The sequence below is a fragment of the Exophiala xenobiotica genome (genome assembly GCF_000835505.1).
Source record: "Exophiala xenobiotica strain CBS 118157 unplaced genomic scaffold supercont1.5, whole genome shotgun sequence".
NCBI lineage: Eukaryota > Fungi > Ascomycota > Eurotiomycetes > Chaetothyriales > Herpotrichiellaceae > Exophiala > Exophiala xenobiotica.
In genome coordinates, this window is record NW_013562490.1 from 268625 (window position 1) to 284841 (window position 16217).

The following is a 16217-nucleotide window of genomic DNA, read 5'->3' on the forward strand; positions in this document are numbered from 1 at the left end:
CCTTTGATTGTGTGTTTCTCCTTTGTGTTGCTTTCATCCATTGCTGCATCCTCAACCTGTCTGCTGGCTGCATTGAGCACACTACCTTTGCCGTCGTTGCTTTCTGTCTCTCTTTGTCACTCTTTCCAAGTCACTCTTTTGAATACCTACCCAAGTCGTTCATTAACGCCGAGTGTGGAAGCGTTTCCACGTCCATTCCTTTACGCAGTCTGGACCGTCACCACAGAACCCATTGACCACCTACCGCCAAACCCCAGCCTCGAGAGTCGACGACCTCTGATCTTGACTCACCATGTCTTATTAGACTACTGCTAAACAATAATACCCTGTTTCTGACCACAGAAACGCCTGTCACGACTGTACACCCAGCTACACAATGTCCGACGCAATTCTTCTGGAGAATGAGCCTCAGATACAACCACGGAACCCCTACCCCTTCGCTCGACCTGGCCCGATTCCAGACCTCAGATTAGAAGGACTATTTGTTGAAAAGCCGGTGCCAGTTTCATTGGTGGCAAGAAGCGAGACCTCGAGCTCCGGCTCGTCCAGTTCAGGTGGTGGAGGAGGATCAAGCGACACGTTACCTATCGTCTTGGGCGTGGTCATCCCGCTTGGCATCGCGGTTTGCATATTGATATATCTACATCGGCGCCATGTGAAGAAATTAAGGTTAGAAGATGCAGAAGACAAGCACAAGTCACTGGATTTCGGGCTGCATGCTACCCCGGAAAAGCCCGGCAAAAATGGCCCTCAGATGTCCATGACCGAAAACAAAGGGATGGGACGGAAGGGTCGTGGCTTGTCTATGGACCTGGGTATGCACAACCCATATCTTCTACCTCCTGAGGTCCACCAGTCTCGAGAATCTCTGCACTCCCTCTCTCGATTGAACACGGGCGATGACAAATATCGAGCAACTACCTTCATTCCGGATGATGGTTCTATACGGCCCTCGTCAAGCAGCAGAAGTCCCATCGATGACTCCTCGAGCTACACAGGGTCTAGCCTCCGCTACCAATACGACTCCAAGCAGAACTTATTGCGCAGCGGACAGGACAATCCCATGGGAGGACGAAATGGATCGCTAGACACCATGTCGAACAACCCAAAGTCGGCTAGCTCCAACCTCCTTGCTCCAGCCCCGGCAGATGCAGGACGAGAGTCGTACGTGAGCACCACGAGCAGCACTGGAGCCATCACTGCACTGAGAGCCAGCAACAACTATCTGGGACAATTCATCAGTGGGGGAAGCGGCCGGCCAGAAGAAGACCTGTATAAGAAAGAGGGCACGACCACTGTGGCTGAAATTCGAGTGGAGCCTCCTGCTGGGGAGGTTCGAGCTCCTCCACCTGCCCTCGTGAAGGAGCCTCGTTATGATGGTCTCGAGGTTGCTCCCGCATCAGCCTCCTCACATCAACCTAAGCCCTCGGATGCACCTAGTATTACAGTCAGCCAAGCAGAAGAGCGCCAGCCTCGCCTGCCCCAGCTCAGTTTCATTGATTCGCAAGGGATCAAGCAGAACTCCATTGACTCTACGACGAACCACCAGTCACCCACGCCATTAGCCAATAATACGCCTCAACATTCTAATGCTCCTTCGACCGATTTCAACCACCAAGCCGAAACTGCCCAAGACCTACCAGCCAGCCATGACCATCAAGAGGAATATGTTGATGACTACTATGATGACTATGATGCGAATGTGACTGGAGAATACCAGGAATATCTAGAGTATCAGGAGTACCTCGGCTACGATCCGCGGCGATCAACCATGGGCACGCGACCTCTTCCTCCTGAGGATCCGACTGACAACCCTGAGCAACGAGCGAACCGCATCCGGTCTTTCTACAAGGAATACTTCGATGAAACCAAACCACAACCAGCCGGTCAGTACTACGACGGGTCAGAAGGGCATTATGACAATTACGGACACGGAGGGTACGATGATCAATCATACTACGAGCCTCCCCGTCAGCCGTACGGAAGACATCGTGCAACGGTGTCCAACGGCAGCTACAGGTCCAGTCCAAGAGCATACTCGTCTGCATCAGGACGCTTTGGTCCTCCGTCTCATATGCGACCCAAGAAGAAGCTACCTCCCCCCAAGCCTCTCAATGTATTGCCGACTCCTCACCTCCTCAACGACGACAACTTTTTGCCCGCTGACTTTGCGCCGCCCAAGAAATTTCAAAACCAAAGGGCCGGTACCCCTGAAAGTCCTCGAGGTGGAATGAGGCAGTACAAGATGCCGCTTCGCCCACATGTTCCGCTGGCTTCGTCCTTTGACGACCTAGCGGTGATACCTAGCCCGTAAGTCTTGTTTTCCCTTGGCAGTGGAACATTGTGCTAAAACTTGTGACAGTCATGCATTGAGAAGGTCAGGGACGTTTACAGCATTGGATTTTGCTCCACCAGGTCGACTACCGGGAGCCGACTCTACGATGAGCGAGACGGGCAGCATTCGAAGCAATCGGTCCGGCATTTCTGCCATGCATGCGCATAACATCCGTACAGGAGCGTACCGGGTCAGCCGTATTCCCAAGGAAGTGGCTGGAACCAAAGACGAACTGTTTGCGGCTCTGAAACCGCAATGGAATTTGAACCGGTGATCTACTTTCCGCCTTGACGTACTCGAAATGTGTATAGAGCTCTGGACCACGCGTTTTATTCTGGCGTATAAAGCGTGCAGCACAATGAGCATAGCGGCAGGAGTTTCATGGGTGGTATTGAGCATGTGATTGTTCTCTGGGACGCTTAATGTGGTGGCTGTCGTACTACCACTCCAAAAGTCAAATGTATAATATGTTGGATGCGACCGGTACTACCGCAAATAAAGACCAAGTCAAGCGACTTCCTGCGAGTCAAATGCAAGCCGTTGCCCAAAAGGGTGCAACAGCGAATTCTATAAGCACATTATGCTCAATACTCAAGCAGGAGCCCGGTGTATTCCTTCTCTTTCTATCTTCCTATCTTTCTTTCTCCTTCATGTACAACCCTCCCTGCCTGACTGGTCCAGTGTTCAGCAGCACCACTCACAGCGATCAGAAGTAATCGGCAGCATCAATGTCCCTATATCGCCTCCTTTGAGCCATCTCGGCGTGAGACTCCGCCGAGCTGGGTGTTTTGCTGTTTCCATCGTACCATCCCTCCAGGAATGGTTTCTCGACTCGTGGAGCGCCTCGACCGCGCTCAAACACGTCGACGTGCAGAGCACCCTCATAATCAGTACTCTGTCTCCAGCCATACGCGACATCTGGATTCGCGAGCAGCTCGACGATCTGATCCCCTCGAAGCAGACATCCTCTCTCGCCCAATAGGCCGATAAGTGTGTAGTATACTTTTGCAATGGCAAGATGGCTATCGTCCTTGATGATTGCTTTGTTTGCCCACTTGATAACCAACACCAGCGTGCAGAAGTGAATGAAAGGGATCAACCCAAGGATGCTGCCTGCGTACTTCCACGTCACTTTCAGTATCTGGGCAGGAATCGGCTGTCTTCCGTCGGCGACGTCCTTTCTGTAATCCAAATCTGCCGAGGCGTCCAAGGTCGCAATCGTGCCCATTGTGAAGCTGGAGATCACGTCGGCCATGGTTGGCGCATCCGGCTCGCCGCCTGCGCCGTTGAAACCAATGGATGTGATGTTCTGATAGATTTGATATTGCTCCTGCCTGCCGTCAGGCAATATTGTGGGCGGAGTTTTGTCCCATCCGATCGCTCCAGCAAGCATGCTTGCCACCACATCGGAAACCAAGTAGTCCGAGGTGAGTTTGTTTCGAGTATCGATAGCCTGTGAAACGGTGTTGTTGCACGTGAAATACACGGCTTGGTAAATGGACCAGTAGTCCGAAAGCGCTTGGAAGCCTTCAATGTCGACGCATCGTTTACCGCACGTCGAATTCATCTGGGAGATGGTGATCAGACTTCCATATCCAGGAACAGTCGGCAGTGAACGGTTGACTTCCTTCTCTCCGTCCTTGTAGACGACGTACGAGAGATTTCCGTACTGGCCGTGGGTCACGTCGAAAGCTGTGCACCTGGCTTGAGATTCTATATGTCTCGTGGATATGGCAACTTCGGACAGGTCTTCGCTGTTTAGGTCTTGGAAATAGTAGACAGTATGTCCCGCGAAGTCTCCAAAGTAGTCTCCTTCGGCGCCATCGAATTCTTCGGTAATATAGGATGAGAAGTCGTCCTCTAACTTGGTCAAGTTATATTCGTAGCCATTGGCGCCGGCGAGTCCCTTGAGGTGGATGTCGTAGAGGTCCGTAAGGTCAGCTGCGCCGCCCTGCTCACGCCACAGAGAGTTTAGGTCCAAGATATTCACACTTCCTTTTCGGATGAGGACCTGGTACGGAGAAGTCTCGAGGTTGTAGTTCAGACCAATGATACCAACCAGAACCGTGACAGCGAGATGGACCAACAACCACAGAACGCAAAAGATTTGTGTCCTTGACGGCAGGTGTTTGTACCGCTGGTTCTTCGCTTTGTAGAGGAGTTTGAAGACGTTGATCAAGCTGTCGCAACCCATCACAAGGTCAAAAGTCTCGAGTGGTCGATAGCATGCCGCCAACATTCGCCACCGGAGCAGTTTTGCATAACTCCGTAGCGACGCTGCGAGGTTGACACCAAGCACGAGTGAGACGCCTGTTGTGAGCGCATTGAACTCCCTCCGCTGAGGCACGCTGATAGCCTGTCTGTGGGAATAGGCATACAGGATGCTGAAGTAGATTGCGCACAGTGCAAGCGTGTTGAACCATTCGCCGATGGTTAATCGTAAAAGACGCCTGCGCTGGGTCTTGTATCGATATTCCCGGGACGTGGCGTTCTCCGGAGTATCCTTTTCGAGCAAATTGTGTAGCGAGGGCGTAATCGAGCCATGCACACGCTCCTTGAGTGTACTGAAGGAGGAATGTCTGCGCTCATCCTTTAATTTCTCGACAGTAGGACGGCTACCGGTTGCTTTTGACTTGGTTAGAGACACCTAGTAGCGTGGAGGGCGACTTACGTCTTGGTGAAAGAGGTTGAGTGACAGACTCGTCGTTGTCGGATTCGCTAGTTGAACCATGAGGAGCTTCGTGAGGCGAATCATGGCCAGATCCCTCACGTTCGAGAGACAGGTGCGGCCTCTCTTCTGAGGGCGTAATTTGGATTGCTGGAAATGGCGAAGTTTCCACGCGGGTCAACTCATGCACATTTTCCACACGGTCATCGTCGCTTGTGGGGACTCGTGAGTAATCCAGAGCCGAATCTGTCGCCATGTCGTGCAGACATGAACAAAGACTTGAAGGCCTTCCTCGCACGTTGGGATTTGGCGCAGGATTGTGCAGGAAGCATTGAAAGGTTTCCAAACAGACTTGAGAAAGATATCGAGCCGCATCTGGCACAGGGAGTCCATTTTGTTGACTTTGCAGACATGCTTGCGCCTGTGGCAAAGTGTTTCACAGAAATTGGGGGCCATCTGCGAATGTATTGCGACTAATAAGCGAGCAAGGGTGTCGACAATCTGCTCGACATTGACCGGACACGGACCCGGTCGACAAAATGGCCAGGGCCAACGTGGCCAGCACGCTTGAATTTTGACTTACCCTGATTGTATATCGCAGCGACGAGTGAGGGCACTATCTGGTTAGTCAGGACGGTGAATGTTTCAAAAGTCGTACGACGGACATGGGAGGCCTGAGGAATTGACGAAGAAGTAATTGCCTATTTCGAGATGACTCCGGTATCTCGCCGCCAACCGCCAGGATAACCAGGATATTTGTGATGCGATGATTTTGCTGGCCATACTCCGTACGAAGTACTGAATACTAGGTAGTACTTTTAAGGTGTCATCATGATGCCCAAGGTTGTTGAGCGGTGAAAGCTTATGCCGTAATGGCTCTGGCGACCACAAGCGAAGGCCTAGACTGATGCTGAAGAACTCAGTGGTGGAAATATCGTGGGACGAATTATCAGCCCCTTTTTACGCCTCGTGTGCCTCTGGCTCGAGATCTTATGAGACGCTGGGATCGAGAGCCCAATTCCCCCCTCGCCAAACAGCTGTAAAATATTCCGTACAGTACAGCTTTATCTCACGGGCGGCGATGCATGCCTCTCCCCAGGGCCCGAAGCGAGGAAACATGGTTTTACTGTGTATTGTCAGACAGCAGCGCACCATATCTTGTGGAAGTTCCGTGTGAATCTAGTGGTTTTCGTACTTCGAGGCGATGTCCACATGATACTGTATGTACTGAGGGGACTTCCCTTGATAACAACGTCCACCAGAATCTCGAATGAATAGACGCCATTAATTGATGCTTTTGGACTTCCGAAAGCCACTTGAATAAGACCTGTTGTCCATGGTCTTCGCCTCGGTCACACCACGTTCTTTCCATGCGTAGGCTCCGGCGTTGCCTGGTTCAACAAGCAATCATGAGGTGCTTTGTCGAACATCAGCAACCTTCTGCAATCTCCAGATGGGAAAACCAGCTTTTCATGCCATGGCTCGGGCAGGTCGAGTGCCTCTCTATTCGTCAAGCCATAGCGTAGGGTTTAGCAGCCACAATGACCGCCCATTCCCCGTCTGATCAGCCCAACATCCACAGGTTGAAGAATCACGAAATCCGTCATCGCACCAATGCTGCAAGCACGTCACTTGTCGCCACTGCTTCGTATGCTAGATCCCACGTTCATACGGAGATCAAGCTCGGCGGTGGCGTGAGGCTGCAATAAGACGATGTGATATGCACCCAGCCTCTGTCGTGCACCGGAAACAGCCTTGAGCGCCCTGCCTCCTAAGACAGAATCACTCGGTTGTGCAGTGCACGGAAAGCCAAAGCTCAATGGCATCTTCCCATTATCGGGCAACTGACACGGAGCTTGCACATATGAGAGACAGTGGACCAGGAGCAATTGACGAAAGCCGTAGCCTTCCAGGAACCCTAACTTGTTTCATCGTGACTGCCGACATGCGAGCTCGACAAGTGAGACGAGTCAGGTCTCCCATCATTGTCGCTTTTGTTTCTTTTCTCAGCTCTTCTGTATCCCGTCGGAATCACCGCCCATCTTTCCATCTCCCTGCCCTTGCGCCGACTTGTCAAGATCCAGGCCCAGGTTGGACCACTCGTCTTTAGCCATCAAACCCTTGTCCATACGACAATTCAAATAGTCTCTTGCTAGTATTCTGCACTCTTCGTTGTTTCTACCGGGAGGATTCTGTCTTCTCAGACATCGCAGGTAGGAGGAAATGAGGTGCTTGCATTCTGCATCGTGGTCTAGCGGAAACGAGCCTCTTTCCGGAGGCGTTGGCTTGATGTTGACGGCACCGCCGCCTGGAGATCCAAAACCCGACATTGTGATCGCGCGGCCGACGCAGGACTTCTTCAAGCTTGAAGAATACTCAAGCTTACTGGGTGGGAAAGCTCGAATCTTGGTGGGTGCACTGATTGAAAGCGAATCTCCGTACTTGGTGGAATGATCACAACGATGGATTAATTGGAGAAAAATAAATCAACCTTGGAGTAGCAGAACGGCCTACACGTGATTGCTTATTGTCTGAACTGACAATGACAGCGGGCTCGCTGGAGGTAAACGGAAAGGGAGGCCTTGTTCTTTTAGGACAAATGGTCTACGAGGTTGATTTGATTCACAATTGTCATTATGTGCGAGATCCGATGCGGAAACTTGATGACTCCTGCCCAGATCGTAAACTGCATCTAAACCCATCTATACCTGCTGCAGACAAGCCAACACCCTGACCATATGGCTTGAGCCTGCCAAATATCGAATAACACAAATCCGTCGATTGAATGAAGCGATCAAAGGCGAGTATACTAAAGAAGTATTAGGACTGGTTACCCTGAGTGACGGACAAATAGGAGAAGGAGCGGAACAGTGCATATCAGTTCTCCAAGGTGATGTATGTTCGACATGAAAGATTCCGTAAGAACACAGCGAATACATGAGATCATCAGAAGTAACAGCAGGCAATGAAAAGACAGACACATACCTTTCGCCACAGGACCAGCGGTAGATAACGGCTCACCTAGGAAATAGCCGTCAGTGAACATGCTTCCAGACCTAGACGATATAACATGTGCAGAAGAAAAAGGCATCTGTATCAGGCTGTCAGCAATGGTCAGCAAAGGAAGACAGCGGTGAGCATAGGGACGTACCTCATTAAATCAGAATTTTCAGTGTAATACGTTCATGCCCAAGCGATTGCTCGGTTCAAACAGTGTGAATAGTGTTCATCATAAGATGCCAGCAGGGTTTCGGAACGAGGGCAGATATTTGTACCTGGAGGAAAACACAGTCAGCAAATGTGCGCGTCTTCAATTCGTATGCGAAGCCATCTTCTTAAGATTCCCTATCAGCTGACGAAATCTCAACAAGTGTCACAACTTCTCACACATCCACAAGATTTGTACGTCTTGCTTTGATGGATGGATGGAGCTGTGCACGCAGTCTGTCCGCCCGTTCGTTCAAGTATTCGTCATAGGATGGATGGTGCGGGTGGGCATGTAGGATAAAGTACCTGTTCGAGATTCAAGTCAACATTCTGCTGCAACATCGCAACGAGAAACATTCTGGGAAGTAGTGCAGGAGTCAGACAAGGCTGAAACTTGTAGTAGACAGATTCCACATGGGTATTAAGTCTGAGGAATGCCATTCGTGTCGTGGGGTCATCACAGAAGGAAGAGAGTAAGAGAGCAGGGCGTTCAGTCGTACCTTTTTCATGAAACATCGAGGCGAGTCGTGCACATCAAGTGCGGAAGCATTGTCAACGGTACTAGAAATCTTCGCATGATTAGCTTCCACAGCTGCATACATGCCAGAATCGAGAAAGCAGCACAGGAGACGATCAGCGTAATTCTAGAGTTGTTATGTTCCTCACTGAACGTAGAGTTCTTGGAGTTGGATTGTGTAAACTCATCATTCGAAAAGGAGAGTGAAAGGCTCGTACTTACCACACTATACGAATGAAAGAAGAGGTAGAGAAATGAAACGCTCTCAACAGCCATGAAAACTGAAAAGCAGTCGCAGTTGAAGCTGCAGAAAGAAATGAACTCGAAACTTTTGGTTTCGGGAGAAATTCTGCCAAGCCCCTCGGCTGACTTTCCATGTATCGTCGACTATGAGAGACAGGACCTCGAGGACAAGGAGGAGTACCTTAGTTACTGAGGGATTGGTACATTCGAAAGATGCCACTCTATCTATTGACCGAGTATTCTCCACCTTGAATTATTTGTTGCCTTCAAGATATGTATAACCATTCTGTTCTTCGTTTCCCTATGTGCCCTGACTTGGAGCGTGGTACCGTAGCTAGGATTCTCCCATATGCTTCATCATATGGCCCGAAAATCCAGCACCTCCATTAGCAATGCTCCTCCAAAATTCCAGTATCTTTACTACAGAGCCTGCGTTGGTTCGGAGACCAGGTCTCATCCCGCTCGGCAACATGGAGTCTGCGTTCACGTTGCTCGAGTCTCTATCCTTTCTCCTGCTGAGCAGGCCTTCCATTCGTATGGTGGATTCCTGGCTGCTCGTACAGATGCAGAGGTAAGTGACACTTCGTTTGTGCATTCGACCGTGGCAATACTTGAACATGTAATGGTTTGCTTCTGAATCGTCGGCCAGAATCGCCCTCTTTTTGCCTAAGTAGTCTGGTGCAGACCACGAGCTCCCGCTCCTGGTGCGACCAGCTCAGCGCAAATTCCCTCAGGCAAAGAGCGAGGAGAAGAAATCCCGCTCCATATCAGTCACCAAAAGGTGATCGAAGACAGGTTGAAAGAGACTGTGGTTGTATGACTCTGTCGTATGGGCTCGAGGGACTCCTATGGTCGACATAGCCGGAGACGCTTTCGTTCCAGGCCAATTGCTCCTACTGGGAGAGGAAGCCTTGTTGGACTTCGGTTTCAAATTTGATTTGTTAATCCTAGGTCGCCCTCGCTTCCACTCTCCTTGAGCACGATGAATGTCACCAGATAGGATGTTGTCCGGTGTTATTTCCACAAAACGTAGTGGCATATCTGGCGCTTTTGGAGCTTTTTGGATTGGTTCTGGGGGTTCACTCGCTGGGGGAGTCGCCAGACTGTCTGGAACTTGATAATTGTGCCGGCGCTTCTTGTGAGAGAAGCTGTTTTCGGCGCTCCCAACATGAATGTTATTGAAGTCGAACGACCGCCTCGGCAGGCGCGAAGAGTTCCTGATCCATTCTGGTGTGGCGTCCCAGCTGCTCAGATCTATGACTGGCTCTGGTAAGCATGGATTCCAGCTGGGAAATAGAGCGGAGATATCGGAGGACGGTGTAATGGGCGAGCTCGCCGTCGAGACTGTTTTGTCGTCATCAGGATGATCTGAAGGAGAATAAAAGTCACTATAGTAGGCTGGGTCGAAGTCCAGTGGCATTACAAGTCCGTCAGAGAATAGCGGCTTGCCGTCCATGTCGGGTTTCTGACCGAGTGTTGAACTCAACATCCTGGCTGGCAATGAGCAATAGGATGCGCTTTTGGGCAAGTCGGTGGGCTTCACACGGTTCAGGACTGTTACTTGTGAAAATGGCCTGGATGGGGGAACAGAAACATGTTGTTGTGAAGACTCGTGGGTCGGCTAAGGTGGACGAACGTGGTAGGATATACGATCCAGGGCGCAAGGCTTTCCTTCCACCGGGTACGGTGTTCCAAGGGCATGGACTCCCAGCAGATCTGCGAGTGTTTAGACTTTAACTCGTCCTAGATCTGGTCAGTCGCTTTGGTACCGTCGAGCCGTCTACGAGGGAGTACTATGTATGGCCCGATCTCTTCTTGAAGCCACAGCTGCCTCCCAAGAGCTGTCATTGCCCCATACAGTACGTCGAGCCATCCTTTAGAAAGCCTGGTCTGCGAAAACCTCCACCGGATGCACTAACATAGATAGTCCCCACAAAGTCTCAACGCACGATGACCTGGGGAGACACGATGAAGAAATGCGGAGTAGGTAGGGCATCCGGCCTTATGGGGGAATCCATCATCATGGAGCATGAAAGCAGATGACCCATGATAACCCTTCGCTTCGTCTGGAAGTTCAGCACGACCATGTGCGATACCATTCCGGGTTGTAGACGAACCTTCAACAATCACACCAAAGACTTGACAGGGGATGCTTTATCATTGCAGCAGCGCAAGAGGCAGTAAGCAATTCGCAAGAGTTGCCCAGGGGCCGTTGGAAGGTCTGCGAGTGGTGGAGCGGTCGGGATGATGGATAACAATGGAGTCCTTGTGCTTGCCCTTCGTGAACCGTCCGGGGACGTACTAAAAGGGGGCGCAGATTCCAGGCGAGTACGAAGGTAGCAAGTCATAGAATTAGTGAATATTGGTGTCTGGCACTCGTAAAAGGTTTGTCGAGGAACGTGATTCTATGAAGCTAAAGGAGTTGACAGGAGCAGTTTAGATCTTCCACCGGAGCCTCCACCGGGGCCGGAGTAAGTCATAGGAAAATCTGCTACTTTCCCGCTCCCCATTTCTGCGCTTCGAGCCCGATGAATGCCTTATCAACTCCCGGTCGAATGGCAAATGCCTTTGAGTCGGATACTCGAAGGACAGGATGCAATAATGCTATTGTTTCAGACAAATGAAGTGACATTACCCCGTGCATCTCATGGCAACGTCGGGCTAATGTACTACAGTCTCATGGGTAAATCGTTGGTGATCGTGTACAATGAAAGTCACTTAACCGGGTTGCCAAACAGCTGCCGCTTGAATGGTCGAAGCGGCAGTTGGGCCTCACATTGAACCAGGGCACCGCTTACCACGCATATTGTCCTGGACCTCGTCTTGGACAGGAGGCCTGCCTATCCTATAAACTGTCCTCGCTACTGTTCGTCGAATAATAGCATGTCTTCCACCGGACGTGTGACTCAAGCCTGTGCACGCTGCAGACGGCAGAAGCTGAAATGCGATGCGCTTCGGCCTTGCATTCTTTGCGTGCGTGCAGGAGTGGAGTGTGAGCCTCGTAATAGCTCTTCCCGGGCTACCAGCGACCGAGCATCTCCCGCACGTCGGCGACGGTCTACTCACCAAAAGAATCGTGCAACAACTTTGGATCGTTCCGGATCATCTGGGTCGGCACCAAACATACCCTCACTGCAGCGGTGTGGTACAATCTCCAATGGCCAGACATCATCGGCACCCGGGCAGCATCAATCTCCCCGCGTAGAGGTCTCAGAGGACCAGAGTCCTAATGAGAGTCAGCAATTTGGCGCGAACACTTCAGTCATTGGCTTTGCCAAAAATGTCTTCAGGCATAATGATCTGCTTTCACCGAGTATCACCTCGACTATTCCTGGAGACCCAGGCGTCTTCCGCCAGCCCAGTTCGAGATGGGCTCTTCAAAACATGATCATGCCTCCGCCTGCTGTCATGCACCTCTTGTTGGACGCCTATTTCGACCGTGTCCATTGGTTCATCTTCCTTTTCCACCAACCCAGCTTCGTGATCCGGGCTGATACATTGTTGACCAGCACTACCTGGACGCGGCAGGACATGCCAGCAATAATGGCCGTATTGATGACCTCAGCAATGGCCCTCAAGTGTGTCATGAATGACACCGCATGGGAAGGGCATTCTGTCTTGGGTTCTTATGCCTTAGACGCGAAATCACTCCTGTCGAACCTCATTGCCGAAATTCGTCTACACCTGCTTGATCTGCTGGACGATTCCCAGATTGAAACCGTTCAGGTATGCACGCTTCTGGGCACGTACTACATATATCATGGCTCTCCCAGTCTTGCATGGAGCATCCTAGGTATGGCAGTAAGGAACGCATACGCACTGGCCTTGCATTGTGATGATACGGAAGAACAACAGCAGATTGCAACTCAGGTTCGCCATCGGTCCTGGAACCACGTCACGATCGCGGACACATTTTCTGCCATGATATATGGGCGCCCGGCGGGCTTGGACGCGGCGTTTGCGCAATTGCAGCCGCTGTGCGAGATGGATGATACTGTGGTTGCTATTTCGGATGCTCATCAGGACGATACCACCAATTTCAGGTCTGGACTGTCAAAGCTGCCTTTCCATGTGCTCAAATATCGGTTATACACTATCACTCGACGAGCTCTGGATGCATTTCGACTTCTACGTCTGAAAGATCCGCTCTCTCCTGAAGATCAACAAGCCTTGATTGGGGCCGTCTCGCATATCGAGTCTCTGCTTGTATCATGGCAGAAAGAGGTCCCCCCACACCTCTCCGGCGATGATTGGCAAAACGTGGAGCCGAGCGGACCGTTCCCTTCCAAATTGCAGTGCCTGACCCATGTAGAGGAAGACAAGGCGAGAACGTTCTTTTTACAGGCAATGGTCCTCCAGTTGACATACGACAGCACCCTGATTCTGATACATCGGCCACTACTCGAGCACAAAATGGCACTTGGAAGTATATCAGCGTCCAGCCAGAATTTTGTCCAAAGGTCACTGGAAGTAGCAGTCGATGCAGCTTTGCGGATTTCTCGGGTACCTATGCTCCAGTTCAACCACCATTTATCTCTTTCTTTTGCATTCATGCATTTCTTCACTGCCGGAGTCATCCTATGCATCCCGCCGGCCAGGCAACCTTTTAGCACCCTTGCACAAGAGGCCAAAGCTGGGATCATGCGGATTATTCTAGCTTGCAGAGATGTTGGAAGCAGCAGTCAGATAGCACGGCACATCGACCAGTTACTTACAGCTTTGTTGAGGGTTACAGTGTTGCGAGAGATGGACAATGCTCTACAAAATCAAACCACTGGTCCGGTGCTGCTCGAGCAGACCGAGACTGGTTTCGAGAGAGATGATACTTCTACACAAGCTGCTGACAGCCTACCACACCAGGCTGATCATGGGAACTTATACTCTAGTCATTTGTACTCCGCTTCCATGCCATCAGGACTAGGCGGATCGTTGCCCACCAATCTGACGGGACAAGGGGATGCACAACTCTCCTTTGACCTTGGCTCGTTGCATGACAATGCGGGAATTGAGTTCGACACTCAGTTGGACGAGGCTTTTGGTACTTTTGGACAGAGTAAGTCCTCCTGAAATGCGTACAATCCTCCTTGGACTGCCGAAGTACATGTTGGACGGCACAAGTTGCTAATTGACACTTGCTAGTGATGTTCAATGTTCAACCAGACGATCGATATACGCCTTGGAATTGGGGTAGCCGCTCACGATGAACTGAACGATCTGAGGCACGATCCTCAATAATCTCGGGAAAGTTCTCAATGGCTCGACGCGCTTCGTGAACGGAGACTGACCGAGGAACTGTGACCGGGCTGGTCGTGCAGCCTGACACTGAGGCGGCCTTTCAACAAGGTATTCTGACGTCCTCCACTGGCGCCGGTGATCTACCTATAAAGGCTGTCTGGACTAGTGCCTTTGGAGAAGCCGGCAGCTCCTGCATGGTTGCTTCCAACGTTGATTGTCAGGAGCGGACCAACTCACATAGCGACTGCCTGCTGTGGCTCAATGGCACGAAACTGCTTCTACGCTGCTGTTCCATGATACGACCTCACTTCTATCGAGGCCTCCAAATACCCTTATCAACGACATCGACGGCATCTTCGAATTCCCGCAAACTCAAATATCGTTATCCCTATTACTATCGGCTTCCTCCGGGCCTACCATGGCTTCCAACTCCCAGGTAGCGGCGCAAAACTGGCTTCCCGGTGCGGGTGAAGGCTGCCACCGGTGTTGGTGAATGCAACAACATATACTTGGGAGATAAAAGAGACAGGGAGCTACCAATTGACCGCATGGCGCTTTCCAAAAGATATCAAGCCCGGTGAGAGACACTCTCAACGTCGGCACTGCAGAATTCTGACGGTATTTAGGGACAAATGCTTCGGTATTTGTCGAATTCAAACAGAGCCTAGGCACGACTCGATCCGACACCAGTGGTCATTGCACTTTTGCACTGAAAGGTACTGAAGGTTGTGCTATCCGGATTGAAGCCAAGGATGATCCGTCATGCATCCAAGTTCATTACTGAACATTGACACCCCGAACAACCCAAGTGGCAGCTGTATTCAACTGGGGTGGCAGCATGATGGGGCGATCCATTTCGTTCTCTCTGGCAAGCAAGGCTGCTTTTCCTCCAGTAATCCGCCCCGTGACTGGATGCAACAAAACCTGCGCACACTCGGTGCTAGACCATTTCATAAAATTTGCATGCTTGGTACTCACGATGCTGGGATGGGAATCTTGTCGTATACCAACGTCATTCCGAAAGACCTCATGGCGCTCTTCACTCGGACCGAGTCATTAAAGATCCTGAGACAGCTAGAGATGGGTTCGCGGTATTTCGACATCCGACCGCTCATCTCAGGTGGCGTATACTGGACTGGGCACTACTCGGAGAAGCTTGGAGCTCGAGGTTAGAAGATGTCTTCGATTATCAACGACATCAATCACTTCACGGAAAAGTGCGCGGAATTGATCATTCTCAACATGTCACATAGCTTGCAATCCGACAAGGGTTGGCGGGAGTTCACGCAGTCCGAATGGAACTCTCTCTTCGCAGAACTCATGCTTCTCAAGCACCGATTCGTTGTCACCGAACCAGAGGCGGACAATCTCAGTCTTCTCCATCTTTCGCGATTCATTGGCTCTGGGACGGCCGCCGTGTTGATCGTGGTTGAAGCTCCAAGCCATATCACTCTGGGCAATTACGGAGACAAGGGATTCTATCTACCTTCACAGCTCAATGTTTACAACGAGCATTCCAACACCAATGACTGCGTGGGGATGGTTCAAGACCAAGTGCAAAAGATGCAGAAGTTCATGCGCACGAGCGACAAGCGCTTGTTTTTGATATCCTGGACCCTGACCCAACAGCCACCCGAATTCACACACGAGGATTTCTTGCCTCCGAATACGCTGAAGGGGTTCGATAAGCTCAACGATTGGCAACAACGCAACAAGACCATCCGGCAGCTGGCATACTCGGCCAATAAGGCATTATGGAAGGATCTGCTGCCGAACACAAGTCACGTCGCTTTCCCAAATATCATGTACATTGACTTCATGGAGAGCAGAAACTTCGTTGCGTTGGCGATGGCAATCAACGACAAGCTTTTGGGGGACACAGTATGACAATGCTGGAATGGGAAGTTGACAATGCCGGCGTGATTCGAGTGGTATCCGTATAGTTGATGGAGTGAGTCTGTACTGGCCCACTTGTAGGTGGAGGAGTACTAGTAGCAGCGTTTAGCACTCGG

General features: G+C 51.0%; 6 protein-coding genes across 7 annotated transcripts; 3 read left to right on the forward strand and 3 right to left on the reverse strand.

Annotated features, from left to right (window-relative positions):
• Window positions 1–30: 30 nt before the first annotated feature.
• Window positions 31–2944, forward strand: PV05_07794 (uncharacterized protein). The gene is made up of 2 exons (XM_013457259.1): window positions 31–2310; window positions 2363–2944. Exons 1-2 carry the CDS (start codon window positions 377–379, stop codon window positions 2607–2609), a joined length of 2181 nt encoding a protein of 726 aa, XP_013312713.1. The 5' UTR covers window positions 31–376; the 3' UTR covers window positions 2610–2944.
• A 97-nt stretch (window positions 2945–3041) lies between these two features.
• PV05_07795 (uncharacterized protein) lies at window positions 3042–5259 on the reverse strand (the record flags this gene model as incomplete). The annotated part of the gene is made up of 2 exons (XM_013457260.1): window positions 3042–4960; window positions 5007–5259. 2 exons carry the CDS (start codon window positions 5257–5259, stop codon window positions 3042–3044), a joined length of 2172 nt encoding a protein of 723 aa, XP_013312714.1.
• A 1750-nt stretch (window positions 5260–7009) lies between these two features.
• On the reverse strand, window positions 7010–7333 carry PV05_07796 (uncharacterized protein; the record flags this gene model as incomplete). Its single annotated transcript, XM_013457261.1, has 1 exon — window positions 7010–7333. One exon carries the CDS (start codon window positions 7331–7333, stop codon window positions 7010–7012), a length of 324 nt encoding a protein of 107 aa, XP_013312715.1.
• Window positions 7334–7615: 282 nt separating this feature from the next.
• PV05_07797 lies at window positions 7616–9019 on the reverse strand. Of its 2 annotated transcripts, XM_013457262.1 has the most exons (5): window positions 8950–9019; window positions 8711–8779; window positions 8155–8278; window positions 7989–8104; window positions 7616–7812 (listed from the first exon to the last, which is right to left on the reverse strand). In XM_013457262.1, the coding sequence occupies exons 3-5, from the start codon at window positions 8157–8159 to the stop codon at window positions 7706–7708; spliced, it is 228 nt and encodes a 75-aa protein (XP_013312716.1). In that variant the 5' UTR covers window positions 8160–8278; window positions 8711–8779; window positions 8950–9019; the 3' UTR covers window positions 7616–7705. The 2 variants fall into 2 exon arrangements, with proteins under 2 accessions (XP_013312716.1, XP_013312717.1); XM_013457263.1 differs by lacking the exon at window positions 8711–8779 and having other exon boundaries at window positions 8155–8516.
• Window positions 9020–11499: 2480 nt separating this feature from the next.
• Window positions 11500–14174, forward strand: PV05_07798 (uncharacterized protein; the record flags this gene model as incomplete). The annotated part of the gene is made up of 3 exons (XM_013457264.1): window positions 11500–11595; window positions 11646–14023; window positions 14110–14174. Exons 2-3 carry the CDS (start codon window positions 11854–11856, stop codon window positions 14172–14174), a joined length of 2235 nt encoding a protein of 744 aa, XP_013312718.1. The 5' UTR covers window positions 11500–11595; window positions 11646–11853.
• A 1018-nt stretch (window positions 14175–15192) lies between these two features.
• On the forward strand, window positions 15193–16092 carry PV05_07799 (uncharacterized protein; the record flags this gene model as incomplete). Its single annotated transcript, XM_013457265.1, has 2 exons — window positions 15193–15373; window positions 15521–16092. The coding sequence occupies 2 exons, from the start codon at window positions 15193–15195 to the stop codon at window positions 16090–16092; spliced, it is 753 nt and encodes a 250-aa protein (XP_013312719.1).
• Window positions 16093–16217: the final 125 nt, after the last annotated feature.

What these genes read in the sequence shown, in the direction of transcription:
- PV05_07794 (XM_013457259.1), top strand. Translation starts at nt 377, where the DNA reads ATGTCCGACGCAATTCTTCTGGAGAATGAGCCTCAGATACAACCACGG. An exon ending in CTAGCGGTGATACCTAGCCC is followed by an intron (nt 2,311 to 2,362) that starts GTAAGTCTTGTT and finishes AACTTGTGACAG; the next exon opens with TCATGCATTGAGAAGGTCAG.
- PV05_07797 (XM_013457263.1), bottom strand. An exon ending in CGCTGGTCCTGTGGCGAAAG is followed by an intron (nt 7,813 to 7,988) that starts GTATGTGTCTGT and finishes ATACTTCTTTAG; the next exon opens with TATACTCGCCTTTGATCGCT.